We start from the raw sequence: 14,602 nt of genomic DNA, 5'->3' as shown, positions 1-14,602 counted from the left end.
TGAATTATCCAATGAAAGTTCAATAAAAAGTCCCCACGGTTGTTAAAAAAACGAATAAATAAACGTTAATGTAAAACTTTGGGGACTAGTGTCTGCTAAAATTAAGAATTGGTACAAAAGATCTGTAGTATAGATGTATATACAGACCTCTTTCGTCTGCTTCTAAATTATTTTCTGCTACTTGACTGTGTTAATATAAGCAATTCCATTGGTAGATTTTCAATGACCTAATAGAAAGGTTGCACATCACGGTTGAGATGGGGAGATACAGTTATTTAACCCTTTCTCCCTCTAGTGTTTTACTCTAATATTGGTACTCAACTTGCTAAAAACTGGATTGTACTATTTTCTTTGTATATTTTTGCATATTATATGTTTGCTTGGAATTCCTAAGTAGAATATATTTTGTCTAAAAATTCATATTTTCTCCTATCCATCTATCTGATGTTAAAAGCGAAGCTTTTCTATAGTTAGGGTCGGTCCGTCCGTACGTTTGGAACGGATAGTTCTTTTCGTTAATTTAGGTATGGTAGAATTGTCCTATCGATTTCAAACTTTGCATGGTGATTCCTGTAGTAGTTAGGAACATTTAGAAAGCGTAGCAACTCTATAATCGTTATCAGAATGTCCGTATGTCCAGTTTAAACATGTTGATTTTTAACTTTTTTAACAACAAATTTGAATGTGATAAAATTATCCGATTGATCTGATTTTTGGAATTCTGATTCCTTGGACAACAAAGTACAATGTTATAAGCGAAGCAACTCTATAATCAAGTCCTAAAAACGTAAGTATGTCCTTAAACATTATCCTGTATTTAAGCATTTTTCAACAAATTTACTTACAATTTTAATTGGACATTTATGCATTTATGTTCTGATTTTTCAGTTCTGACACACTACAAGAATTAATGTTCGTTTGTCCTACCGTTTCGGGGCTTCGCTTTTATGGATGTTGTCATCTTTGTTATATTTATATCTATAGTTATGAGAAATTCTAGCATACCCTGATAAAATACCTTTCTATTGGTGACTAATAAAATATATCCCCCCCCACCACCATCCATCCATTATTTTAGGTATTGATTCTTGCAATTATTCTTTTCATTTCATTATCTATCTTTGCATTTTTTATTGAAAAATGTGATACAGTTTTTTTAGTTTTTGGAATTCTTCAGTAAGTTAAAATCTACAAACCAAGGATGAGAACATTCATAAAAGCGAAGCTCTGAAATGGTAGGATAAACGAACATTAACACTTGTCAAAACTGAATAATCAGAATATAAATATATAACGGTCGAAGCAAAATTCAAATTAAATTTGTTGAAAAACTGAATAAATACAGGATATTGTTTAAGGACATACTTACATGCCTAGTACTTGATCATAGAGATGCTTCGCTTATAATATTCTACTTTGTTGTCATAGGAATCAGTATTTAAAAAAATCAGATTAATCGGATTATTTTATTGGTGTTGCTATGCTTTCTAAATCGTACCTAACTACTACAGGAATAACCATGCAAAGTTTGAAATCGATAGGGTAATTTTAACATGCCTAAATTAACGTTAAAAGCTATTCGTTCTAGACGTACGGACGGACCGACCCTAATTATAGAAAAGCTTCGTTTTTAAAAATATTTTTTTTCGTCGTATTTTTTTTTTAAAGATTCCATTTTTACGGTAGTTGGGGGAGAGGGTGGACCCTTTTTAAAAAGTTTTATTACGCCCTTGAATAATATAATAGCTTTGCATTATGATAATATTTTTATCAACGGCAAATCAAGTGCATTTAATCTTAAGGAATGCAGGGATAGGATAATAGATAATATTTTAACCATCCCCTTATTATTGATGATAATTTTTTCCAACTATATTAATTGCTTAATATGGTCAAGACACTCTGTTTTAATAATTTTTCTAAGCATAAAAATGGGAAATTTGATATAATAACACCCAACAAACAATCCAACAACCCTTTTCTTTTTTAAAGAAATCCACGCGCAGGACATAGCAGCAGTTGTTATCACATGGTCTGAATTTAAAATAAGTTGGAGGGTAGTTTGTTTCCATATGCCTAAACCATGCAGGGAGCCCTAACCCTGTAGGGTCTATACAGATGGTGCCCTAACCTGGTGGACCTAACCAGTACTCAATATAATCTAACCTAAAAAAAAACCTTAAAAAATTTAAAAAAACAAAAATTGCTCGAGAAAACACCTTAAGGGAAAACCTCTACCCGACACATGTTCTAGAGAAAGCCTAAAATGTCATGTGTGACGTCATAAAAATCCATCTATTTTATGGGGGTTTCCTTTCCCACTTCTCCTTTCATCCTTCTTTTTTAGACCTATTAGTATGACGTCACACGTGACAGTTTAGGGATGCTCATGTCCGACAGCAAGCAGGCATGATGCCAGGAATAGAAAATCCCCGGAACCTTAAATCACGTACATTTAAATATTGAGAATAAATTGTTTTTTTTTAAAACCCAATTGTCCTATCCATGGTCGCCCTGGTTTAATCTTAAGGAATAGTTATTTCTCGTATCGTATTATAAACGGCTTTCCGCGGATATAGAATGTACAATTATAAGATTAAAACTAGTTTTTTTAGCCCCGAGGTGCCGAAGGCACCGGCTAAAAAAACTGGTTTTAATTTTATGATTGTACATGATTGTACATTTCTATATTCGTAGAAAACTGGATATAATACGATGCTAGACATAGTTTTTTCGTATGGATGAGAACCGGTTCCTATCCACCGGATTCGAATGAATACGAGAAAATTATTTCTCAGTTTTTTTTTCATAATATATTACAATGAGATGGCAAAACAATTTTTTTTTTAAAATGAAATGTGTTGGATATTATTATTCTATGCTCTAAAACCTTATCTATGCCCTTTTTTTCTTCCCATCTTTCCAGTTCTCACTCCAATTTTCATTTGTTCTCTTTAATCCAAATTGAATTTAATGTCATTTGATTATTAGCGGTTGCGCCCCTAGAGGCGTCTAGGGGAAATTGAGGCGGCGGAGGGTTGAATCTACCACCCCCTCATTTTTCTATTTTAGTATCTAAAACAAAAAGAAATCTCCACGCTCCTCATTTTTATTTTTTTGGTTGGGGTTACATAAAATTATTCATAAACCATCCTGGGACCTATGAGAAGCTACATTGTAAAGGAGAACCATAGTAGTTAGTGAGATCCTTCGGTACAGACAGACAGATATCCTTCTATTTTAACATAAGAATATATCATATTCAAAGCTAATACATATTTTGCATTTAGACGTTATCATCCTTGTTAAAATATTTTTGCATCATTGCAAAAATATCTATGGGAAATGACAGTACATTGCTAGGAAAAATAAAGATTACTAACACAATCTAATCATATTTATAATAGAATTAGATTAGAATGGCAACTCTCTTCATATTTATATTACAAAGCAAAAAGATGTCTGTATGTCTATCCGCCTAAAGCTTAAAACTTTTATAACCGCTGAACAGATTGGGATCTACACTTCAAAAATATATAGCTATCGATCCTGCCAGGGTTTTAGGCTATTTTCTTGAAGGGGACACCTCAAAGATTCCCCCCCCCCTTCAAAAAAAGAAAAAAATCTACAATTTTTAATGGACTTCGGACTTAAGGATTTTATAGAGTTTTTACACTTTCTATATCAAACCTAACTGTTACAGGAATCATCAGGAAAGATGCACAAATTTAAGACCAGACGAATGTTCAGACCCTTATTATTTAAAAGCTTCGTCCATGTAAATTAATAGTCAAATAAAATAATACCTCTAATATCCAATGCAATTTTTCATTTGCAATACGCCTAGCTTCAGATAAATTGTTTTTATGGCAAATATTAAAAGATTTATTGCAAGGCTCGGCAGCCGCCTGTAAGCCTTAGGGAAATTATCCTTTTACAATTATTAAAATCAAGATGGTGAAGTAAACTCGACAATTTCTCACCCAACCCCCTCCATTTAATGTTGTTTAAATGAAAAACCAACACAAGACCAGAAAGTTTAATATAAAAGTTTATTAAACCCAAACTTAATATAAATAGCCTGGCTATTTTTCTTAAAGATCAAGATCATGTTTTCTTCATAGGAGGATAGCATTTTTCTGTAAAATGCCCCAAGAGGCCTGAGGGGCATTTGAGGTAACATGTAGGGGTTGGTAAGTGAGTTATAGAGCAGAAGTTTAGTAATATTAACAAATAAAATAAATTAGAGAGAATATTTAAAAACTACAAGAAAATCACAAAACCTTTAAAACAATTAACGTTTACACCTTTTAAATTATTACCGACTGACAGACGGACAAAACAATATTACGTTAGATGCACATATGTTTAGAAAATCTACACTTAGAGTTTCAGCTGTTTAATCACTTTTCCCCCAGAGTGTAACGGACCAAGGATATAAATGGATGAGCCAACGGCCGATAAATTGATCTTTTTACATCCCCAAAGATGAAACACAAAATCAACCTTCTGTATATCAAAATTAGTGGTTGAAACGTTTGATAACTCAAAATATCAATCAACCTGTTAAAAAGTTCCTAAAGCTGTTAAGCCAACGTATATAAAAAAGGTTATTATTATACTTTGAGGACTAGTGTAATAAACAGCTCATTGTCCCCTTCCTTCCTGGTTACGGACAGACAAAGTTTATTATAGAGAAGCTTCGCTACTACAAAAAACCGTAAAATAATCCTTGAAAGTAGAAACAAATGGAATCATTTATTTTTGTTTTTATTTAATTCTTTTTCTTCTCAGTATATAAAAACACAACAAACAATTCTTTATAGTTATTTTTTACGACTTTTTACAAAAATTCATGTAACACTTAAAATTATGTATGGATTCGATTTATTTCCGCTGTATTAAATTCAACTTTCAGAATGGCTTTGAAACCGATTGATATCCGCTGGATTAGATCCGGTTCCCCGCCATACTTGAAAATCAAGTGTAACATCGTATAACGGACTATTTTCCATTAATATTAAAATAAAAATAATGATAAGAATTTTACAGGTTATGTTAGCTAGGGACTTTAACCCAACAGGCCTATTAAAACTGGTTTTAATCTTATAAATTATATTTGAATTTCCGCAGAAAGCTGTCTTTAATACGATGCGATAAATACCTATTCATTACTAATGGCTTCGAATCCGATGAATTTTTGCTGGATTAGAACAATTTATAAAATAAAAATATGGTTTGATATATCATAAATCATAAAAAAATATGAAATTAATTTACCATAAGCTAAAATTAACAATGACATTGCACCTAAATAAAAATATAGATGCCATTAACTTCTCTGCAAGTAAAAATTAACAGCATTAACATTCTATATAGCAATATTTTAAATTATAAAAAATGAAAAAATAATTAGATATTTTTTAGGTGCAATTTCTTATTCCATAGATTTACTATTGCAAATTATAAAAAAATAAATCATACGAGATTTAAAAATCATATACATTTTATTAGAATTGCAGCTACTCTATAGCTAGGTAACATAAGTCAGTACGTCTGAATGTGCTTGGGTTAGTGTTTATAATTTTTTAAAAGCGAAGCTTTCTATATTTTGGGTCGTCCCCTCCGTCTGTAACGGATAGCTCTTATCGTTAAGGCATCTTATAATTTTCCTATAGATTTCAAGCTTGACATGGTAATTCCTGTAGTAGTTAGGTACGATTTAGAAAGCGAAGCAACTTTATAGTCATAACTAGAATGTCCATTTCAAACATGTCGATTTTAACCTTTTTAACAAATATTTTTTATGTGATATAATTATCCTAATAATTTAATTCTTGGAATGATGATTCCTATTACAAAAAGGTACAGGTTATAAGCGAATAATCTCTATAATCAAGTGCTAAAATGTAAGTGTGTCCTAAAAAGTATTCTGTATTTACGCAGTTTTCAACAAATATACTACAATTTTGTTTAGACTTATCCATATATATTCTGCTTATTCAGTTTTGACACTCTACAAGTGTTAATGTTCGTTTGTTTTATTATTTCAGAGCTTCGCTTTTATTGATGTTATCATCCTTTATTCTATGAAGGTTATATTGGTATCTAAGTAGTTTCTGTATTGCATTTTTGTTTTCTCAAAAAAATTAAAAGATTGTTATTGCTGCGCTACTTACGGTCATCATTGTTCTAGTTATTTCATATTAATAGTAAATATCACTATTTTTATGATAATTATTTCCATAAAATCACTAAAACGTTATTCTTTACATTAATAACATTTGTTTGATAATGAAGTTATTCACTAATTTATTGTAAGATTCACAGTTAGAAAGACAACCTATTCCATTGGTTTCAATTGTTTTTTTTTATTATTAGATGATTTTGACCACAAGTCCATTTCACATCATCCATAATTTGAGTTCGAAATCAATTCAAGTAATCCCATTCATTTCGAGTTTGAAATCAATACAAGTCACTCCATTAATTTCGAGTTTGAAATCAATACAAGTCACCCCATTAATTTCTAGTTTGAAATCAATACAAGTCACCCCATTAATTTCTAGTTTGAAATCAATACAAGTCACTCCATTAATTTCGAGTTTGAAATCAATACAAGTCGCTCCATTCACTTCATGTGCAGAGTTAATAAATCTTGGTCTCTCTATTTGAATGTTGCACTGGGCTAGGGTGGGCTCTGTTGATATATGGAGACTTAGATGGCACATGGGTGATAGAGGTCTTCTTCTGGTAGGGCACCTGCTGCTGTGATAATAAACTCTCAGACATGTCACCACCATAACTAAAAAAAAATTGTATTGTTAAACTGTGTATTAAAGTATAATAATAGATAATAACCATATAAATATAGACTAACTTATGTCTAACAAATATTTTGCTATTATATTTACCTACTAAAAAGATATTGAATAATAAGTTATTTACAAATCTTTTAGATTTGGAAAATGATAACTGTATATAATTTTATTTTATAACGAAAATCTTGTATTATATAGAAAAGTGCTTTTATGTCCATTATTTTAATTGCTAGTTGACCATTTAGTTGACAAAAGTTGGGTTCAAAAAGGAATTGTTGTTTAGTAATCACTATTAATTTGATCCCATATCCAATTCCCTAAATTTTCCTAAATATGCAATTGAAATTCCATTTAAACCTTATGATTAGCTGAAATTCATAATCTAGGACACCTTTCTGTAATAGGGACTAAGGATAAGGTTATACAATAGGGTATATCCATAAATATCAAGATGTGGATCTTAAGGCAAAAATAACCTATGCAATCCGATTGTTATATCTTATCGTTATACAAGAAGACCCTATAGACAACACAATATGATTAATACAAAAGAAGCCACTTAAGTAAAGAGATATGTACTTATGTCCCATGCTAGGGTACAATGCCTTTATACAACTCATCTATAAACTCTTTTATACATGTACTTGTAAAAAAAACATTTACATAGATGGGAAAATGTTTTCTTTAAATAGACTTTATCAAAAAAAAACTGAGAGGAAAGAAATATTAAAACATTATTTCTCATCTATTAATTACAGCTCTTTATATCTTTTAACCATAGAAAATGTAATCAGACACAGTTGTAATAAGCTTTTTTTTAACACCATGAAGAAATAACAAGTTAAGATGTTTAGGCTTTTATATATTGTGTGTAACTAAAATTTATGCGTTTAAAAATAAATCTACAAAATCATTTTAAGTGGCTAATAAAAATCACAAAATACCCCTAATTGAATTACTTTAATGTATTAGAAAGTCAACATAATATTTTGTATGCTTGTCTCATATCCAAAAAAAAACTAGGTTTGCAAAACCTTAGCTGTTATATGTTATACAACACTGGCTAGTGTGCCAAATTATATTGTTCTATCTTCTACATAACCTCTTTTTACCTTCCCAATAGCAAAACATAGAAAACCACAATCTATCTTTGATTGTGAGCCAAAAAAATTGAAGATAATTCGATGTCTAATTATATATAAAAAAAATTATGCAGTTTTGGGTGGTTAATATCAATTATGAATTAAATAATCATAAAATTTCCTAAATCTATTTATACGATTGTCTTATTTTAAAGCTTTACCCTGGTTTTTCAATTTAAATAATCTATAGTCAATTTCCTTTCAATCTAATTTTGAGTATATAGTACAGTTAACAAGTAGTTAATCAAGAACACAAATGTTAATTATAGTTTATTTGCTTAAAACAAATTTTTTGTTTTCCTAATGGTAAAAGACAATCATTCTTGTTTTTCTTTCTTAGCAAATTTTGAGTATACCCCAATGGTTTTCAATGCAATTATTTCTTTTTAGCCAATTTACTTTCAAACAAATTTAAAGTATATTTTATTAATCCTCATTAAGCCAATTTACAAAAACAAATTTTAAGAATATACTATGGTTTGCAAGGCACTTAATCCTGCAAATAATTTTTGAGTATATCCTATGGATTGCAAGGCAATTAATCCCCTATCAAGTACATGATTGGCACATTTTCAACACAGGAGTGGCAGAGATTTATTTTAGAGAAAAAAAGAAATTTTTTTTGCTTTAAATCAAAAACATAAGTTGACAGGGAATGCCTTTTAAAATATATTTTAATGACGTCGCATGGGAGGGTATAAGATCCCTCCACATTTATTTTTGAGTAAAAGAAAACAATAATTTTGTTCTGACCTTCCTGTAAATTGAGAAAAAATTAGTCTAGCCATTGATGAGATCTTTGAGGACATCTTAATACTTTTAGGTATAGGATTATCTAATTCAATAATCTTTTCATAAATTAAATTTTTAATATGCTTTATCCCTACTATACTTTTAATTGCACATTTTTTTGATGTTGCATCGAATTGAAGGTTATTTTTGGATGCTTATTTTCTTAGATTTATTGTGCAAAAATTAAAAAAGGTATGATAATAATAAACTAATGTATACTCTCAATTATGATAAAAAATTGCTCTTTTTAGATTACAATTATAAGTTTTTTAAAAACTAATCAAAAAGTTCAACATATAAATTTAAAATGATTTCAGGCTGATTTCAAAAGGTTAAATACTGTTACAAGGGGGTAAAGGGTAAGTAAGCATATACTCCCATTCCTATGTTTTTGTTTATAGAAAATAATAAATTGGGGAATTTCCTCTAGAAACTTTATTTAGAGAGCACCAACCTAGGATGTGTTCCACTAGAAGTTTGTCCCATCAGTGAACTAGATTGTACCCTTACCTTGTATTCTGTTGTAACCTAGGAAGTGTTCCACTAGGAGTTTGTCCCATCAGTGAACTATAGTGTACCCTTACCTTGTATTATGTTGCAACCTAGGAAGTGTTCCACTAGGAGTTTGTCCCATCAGTGAACTATAGTATACCCTTACCTTGTATTCTGTTGTAACATAGGAAGTGTTCCACTAGAAGTTTGTCCCATCAGTGAACTAGAGTGTACCCTTACCTTGTATTCTGTTGTAACCTAGGAAGTGTTCCACTAGAAGTTTGTCCCATTAGTGAACTCTAGTATACCCTTACCTTGTATTCAATTATAACACAAGAAGTGTTCCACTAGAAGTTTGTCCCATCATTGAACTAGAGTGTACCCTTACCTTGTATTCTGTTGTAACCTAGGATGTGTTCCACTAGAAGTTTGTCCCATTAGTGAACTCTAGTATACCCTTACCTTGTATTTAATTATAACACAAGAAGTGTTCAACTAGGAGTTTGTCCCATCAGTGAATTAGAGTGTACCCTTACCTTGTATTCTGTTGTAACCTAGGAAGTGTTCCACCAGGAGTTTGTCCCATCAGTGAACTAGAGTATACCCTTACCTTGTATTCTGTTGTAACCTAGGAAGTGTTCCACTAGAAGTTTGTGTCCCATCAGTGAACTAGAGTATACCCTTACCTTGTATTCTGTTGTAACCTAGGAAGTGTTCCACTAGAATTTTGTCCAATTAGTGAACTAGAGTATACCCTTACCTTGTATTCTGTTGTAATCTAGGAAATTTTCCACTAGGAGTTTGTTCCATCAGTGAACTAGAGTATATGCTTACCTTGTATTCTGTTGTAACCTAGGAAGTGTTCCACTAGAAGTTTGTCCCATTAGTGAACTCTAGTATACCCTTACCTTGTATTCAATTATAACACAAGAAGTGTTCCACTAGAAGTTTGTCCCATCATTGAACTAGAGTGTACCCTTACCTTGTATTCTGTTGTAACCTAGGATGTGTTCCACTAGAAGTTTGTCCCATTAGTGAACTCTAGTATACCCTTACCTTGTATTTAATTATAACACAAGAAGTGTTCAACTAGGAGTTTGTCCCATCAGTGAATTAGAGTGTACCCTTACCTTGTATTCTGTTGTAACCTAGGAAGTGTTCCACCAGGAGTTTGTCCCATCAGTGAACTAGAGTATACCCTTACCTTGTATTCTGTTGTAACCTAGGAAGTGTTCCACTAGAAGTTTGTCCCATCAGTGAACTAGAGTATACCCTTACCTTGTATTCTGTTGTAACCTAGGAAGTGTTCCACTAGAATTTTGTCCAATTAGTGAACTAGAGTATACCCTTACCTTGTATTCTGTTGTAATCTAGGAAATTTTCCACTAGGAGTTTGTTCCATCAGTGAACTAGAGTATATGCTTACCTTGTATTCTGTTGTAAGTGTTCCACTAGAAGTTTGTCCCATCAGTGAACTATAGTGTACCCTTACCATGTATTCAATTATAACTTAGGAAGTGTTTCACTAGAAGTTTGTCCCATCAGTGAACTAGAGTGTACCCTTACCATGTATTTAATTATAACTTAGGAAGTGTTCCACAAGAAGTTTGTCCCATCAGTGAACTAGAGTGTACCCTTACCATGTATTCAATTATAACTTAGGAAGTGTTTCACTAGGAGTTTGTCCAATAAGTGAACTAGAGTGTACCCTTACCTTGTATTCTGTTGTAACCTAGGAAGTGTTCCACTGGGAGTTTGTCCCATCAGTGAACTAGGAGGAAGCTTGCTCACTCTAAAAAAAAACAGGAATAAGGCATAGTTAACAAGTGAAAAAAATCTAAAATTATATTTGCGGGGTAGATAAAGAGGTCGTCTTTACCACTAAGCGTTTCTCAAAAGATCACAAAATTGAAATCTATTTTTTGAATTTATTCATTAATACAGCTGAAAACTTATTTGCAATTTTTTTTTAATTTTGAATATACTGTTAAAATTTGTCTATTTTTTTGTTTTTTGAGATGTCGCAAATCACTCAACCGATTGAATTCTCCATTTAAAGAAAGCTTTAAAAGGTTCTTGTGAAGATTAAATTTTTTTTTAGAATTTAGGTCTAGAAATGGTTTAAGGCTATTTTTATAACAATCTCCCAACTCCCCCTCCCCTATCAAATTCAGGTCCCTAGAGGCAAAGGGCGTATTCGCAAGTTATTTGAATTGTGTTAGCTTTTTATTGCTGCGCTTTTTATACATACTTTTTGTAATGAATTAATCAAAAATCATTAAAATTTAGTATGAAAATTTTTATTTTTAGTAAATGATTTAATTTTGTAGGTTAATTAAAGCCTAATTTAGAATTTTGTAACACAAAAATAAGCTTCTTAAAAATCTAAATATGATTGAGGAAAGTTAAAAGAAAAAGTAAAACTGCAAAATCACTCAAATTGCCTAGAGACCACAGAAATAGCTCCATCCCCTAAAAATGCTTTTTACTCTTTGGGTTAAGTAATGTAAAAAAGTAAGGTTTTTTTATCGTTAAGATCTCCATAATCACTGAACCAAATAAGTTTTCAATATTATAAAAAAATTGGTAAGTCTATGAAAGGTTTTAGGTTTTACCCTATTCCTCTTACTTAGAATACAAGAATCTAGGGGCGAATCTATTAACCAAAAGATGCATCTACATTTCATATTTACAGTCAAATCCTCCTAAATAAATAATAAGGCTGCTATTCTGAAAATTCAGATTTGCCTATTTTTTTTGGTTTGCAGTTTAGTTTACAGTTTTGTAATATTGACAACAGTAGAAGCTGGCGGCTGGGACGTCCAAGTTTTTTATTTGTAGAGGGGTAAAATGATGGATTTAAAAGGTTTTAGGAGGACAAGCTTTTTTTTTGTAAGTTGCGGGGATAGATTTTTGATGGTTGTAAACACCCTTACACCCCCACTCTTTGACGTCTAGGGATGATGGTCAGATGGTCGGATATGCACTTTATAATAGCTACACTTCAAACAGAGAGGAACAGACGGTCGTACATACAGACATGCAGACAGACGGATATACAGACAGACATGCAGACAGACGGATATACAGACAGACATGCAAACAGACGGACAGATAAACATACAGTAAGAGAGACAGACTTGCAGACAGATGGACAGACAGACATTCAAGTGAAAAAAAATCTAAAAAGAAATCAGAAATCTCCAATAGCAACCAAGAAATTCGTATGTCTACATTACAAGAGATTGACAACTAAATAGACAGATGGACTGATAGACAGGAGACAGACAGAGAGTATAATTTCTACAAAAATAAGATTGAAATTTACTATTTTAGATTATAGAATAGCTATTATGCTGTATATACAAGGAAATTATATGTATATTAAAAATGCATGAAGAATCCAATTATATTATCTCTCTAACCTTTTTACCTATGTAGTCAACTTTCACAGAAATTAAATTTTCATTTTTTGTTATGAAACATTTTTTTTTTCCTGCACATAAACTGCTTTTTCCTCTATTTCGTTTTTTTCTTTTCTTTTTATAACAACATATCAATCCTTTTATATAAAATAGTAAAGTTTATTTGTCTTTAGCTTAAGATTTCTACTAAACCAATTGAGTTATCCATTTATGGAAGCTTCTTAGAGGATTCTGGATAGTTTTAGACTATTGTTCAACTTTCCTTGATCCTTCAAGTACATAGCTCCTAGATGCTATGAGCAATTTTTTTGAAATTTTTTAGTGCAGTTGCAATTTTTACGCCTTTAAGAACACTTGTGTAAAAATTTTAAACTTTTTGGACAAGTATTATTTCCACAAAACTCTAAAAAAATGTTTTTTTTTTAAATTGGCCAATTTTTAGAGGTTTTTTGAAATTTTCTCAAGCCAGGAACTAAATATTCTGAAAATTTTAAAAGTTCCCGATTCTACTCCTCAAGGCCTATTCAGGGAGTACCATGAAGCCATAGTTCTGATGCAATGATTTTTTAACCCCCATAAGGGGGACCTCAAAATTTCAAAGTGAAATTACTGGGAATAATACTTGTCCAAAATGGTTAAAATCTTTACACTAGTGCTTTTTCACCAAAAAGGCATAATAATTGCAACTGCACTACTAGAATTTCAAAAAAAGCCGGGGAAAATTCTTCAAATTTTATTATGAAAATCTTATTTTTTTATTATATATATATCTATGAGGAATGCCTACATTTTTTCTTACCAAGAGGGATTGCTGCATTCGGATCAGGTTTTAATTTCTAGCTGATTTTTGAAATTGTAAATCAATGATATTCCTTTGGCGTTCAAACGGCTGACGCGCGGCTGCCGAGCCCTATATTATATTATTCAAATTCGACTGGGAACACGGTAGAAATATAAAGTTAGAAAATATTTCTTACATTTCTCAACACAAATATAAATAAATCATAAATATACAATTATTTGGATGTGTTTTTTCCTTTTTAGGAAAATAAAAAGAAAAATGTTAAGTTTTAAAAAGTGATATTTTCGACATTTTTGACTGTCTGGTTTAGCTTTGTTCACCAGCTGCTGCACCCATAGTATCTAGGATCTAGGGAAAACCTAAAACCATTCCTACACATAATATAAAAATTTAAATAGCTTTAAACCATCCTTATAAAACTTATATGAAGCTTCCATTAAATGGAAAATTTATTTGGTTCAGTAGCTATTGGAATCTTAAGCTTCGACCAAACAGATTATTTTATGATATTCCCTTTTCCAGTATGGCTTCGAATTCCGCTGAATTCAGCCTTACTGAAAAATTATGTATAGCATTACAGACAGCTTTCACACGAATATTTAAAAAAATTCATAATTCGAGTTTTGTTAGCCTATGCTTCGGCCTCTTGGAGATAACAAAACTGGTTTGAATCTAATTATTTTCATTTTCATATCCTCGTAAAGCTGTACTTAATGCAATGCGCTAAATAACTACTATAACATAATCTTACCTATTTAAAGTAGAAAAGGCAGGGAAAGAATTTCTATTCCCCCCTCCATCCACCCCTCCCCCTAGCCCTCCTCCTCCACCTTGCATATGACCGCTCATATTCGCTGCAACATTCTTCCTCGACAGCGTACTGTAACCGCTGACCGCTGCCGTCAGACTACCAACCGCCATGTTGTTATCACTGCCAGGTATAAAGTGACCGCCAGAGCTGGAGGCTGGCAGCCGCGGATAGTTGGAGCCGCTGGCAGGCGGACGGCTGGACAGGTTGTAGGATGTTTCATCAACTCTGTAAATCAAAAATGAAAATAAACTATATTATACAATTTTAATTAAAGACAGTTTGAACTCATTAAAGCGTTTAATAAACAAAATGCCTTT

General features: G+C 31.6%; 1 protein-coding gene across 1 annotated transcript in view; it reads right to left on the bottom strand.

Annotated features, from left to right (window-relative positions):
- Positions 1 to 4,753: 4,753 nt before the first annotated feature.
- LOC145332344 (nephrin-like) overlaps positions 4,754 to 14,602 on the bottom strand; it is a 255,389-nt gene continuing 245,540 nt past the window's right edge. The window contains exons 31-33 of the mRNA XM_080177334.1: positions 14,226 to 14,510; positions 10,962 to 11,039; positions 4,754 to 6,805 (exon numbers count right to left, since the gene is read on the bottom strand). Coding sequence (XP_080033460.1) covers positions 6,649 to 6,805; positions 10,962 to 11,039; positions 14,226 to 14,510 — 520 coding nt within the window. The 3' untranslated portion in view covers positions 4,754 to 6,648. The remainder of the gene's footprint in view (positions 6,806 to 10,961; positions 11,040 to 14,225; positions 14,511 to 14,602) is intronic.

This window comes from Acartia tonsa, chromosome 11, assembly GCF_053477335.1.
Source record: "Acartia tonsa isolate MP-2025a chromosome 11, ASM5347733v1, whole genome shotgun sequence".
Lineage (NCBI taxonomy): Eukaryota > Metazoa > Arthropoda > Copepoda > Calanoida > Acartiidae > Acartia > Acartia tonsa.
Note: the sequence above shows the minus strand (reverse complement) of the source record. Positions and strands in the feature narration are given on the sequence as shown.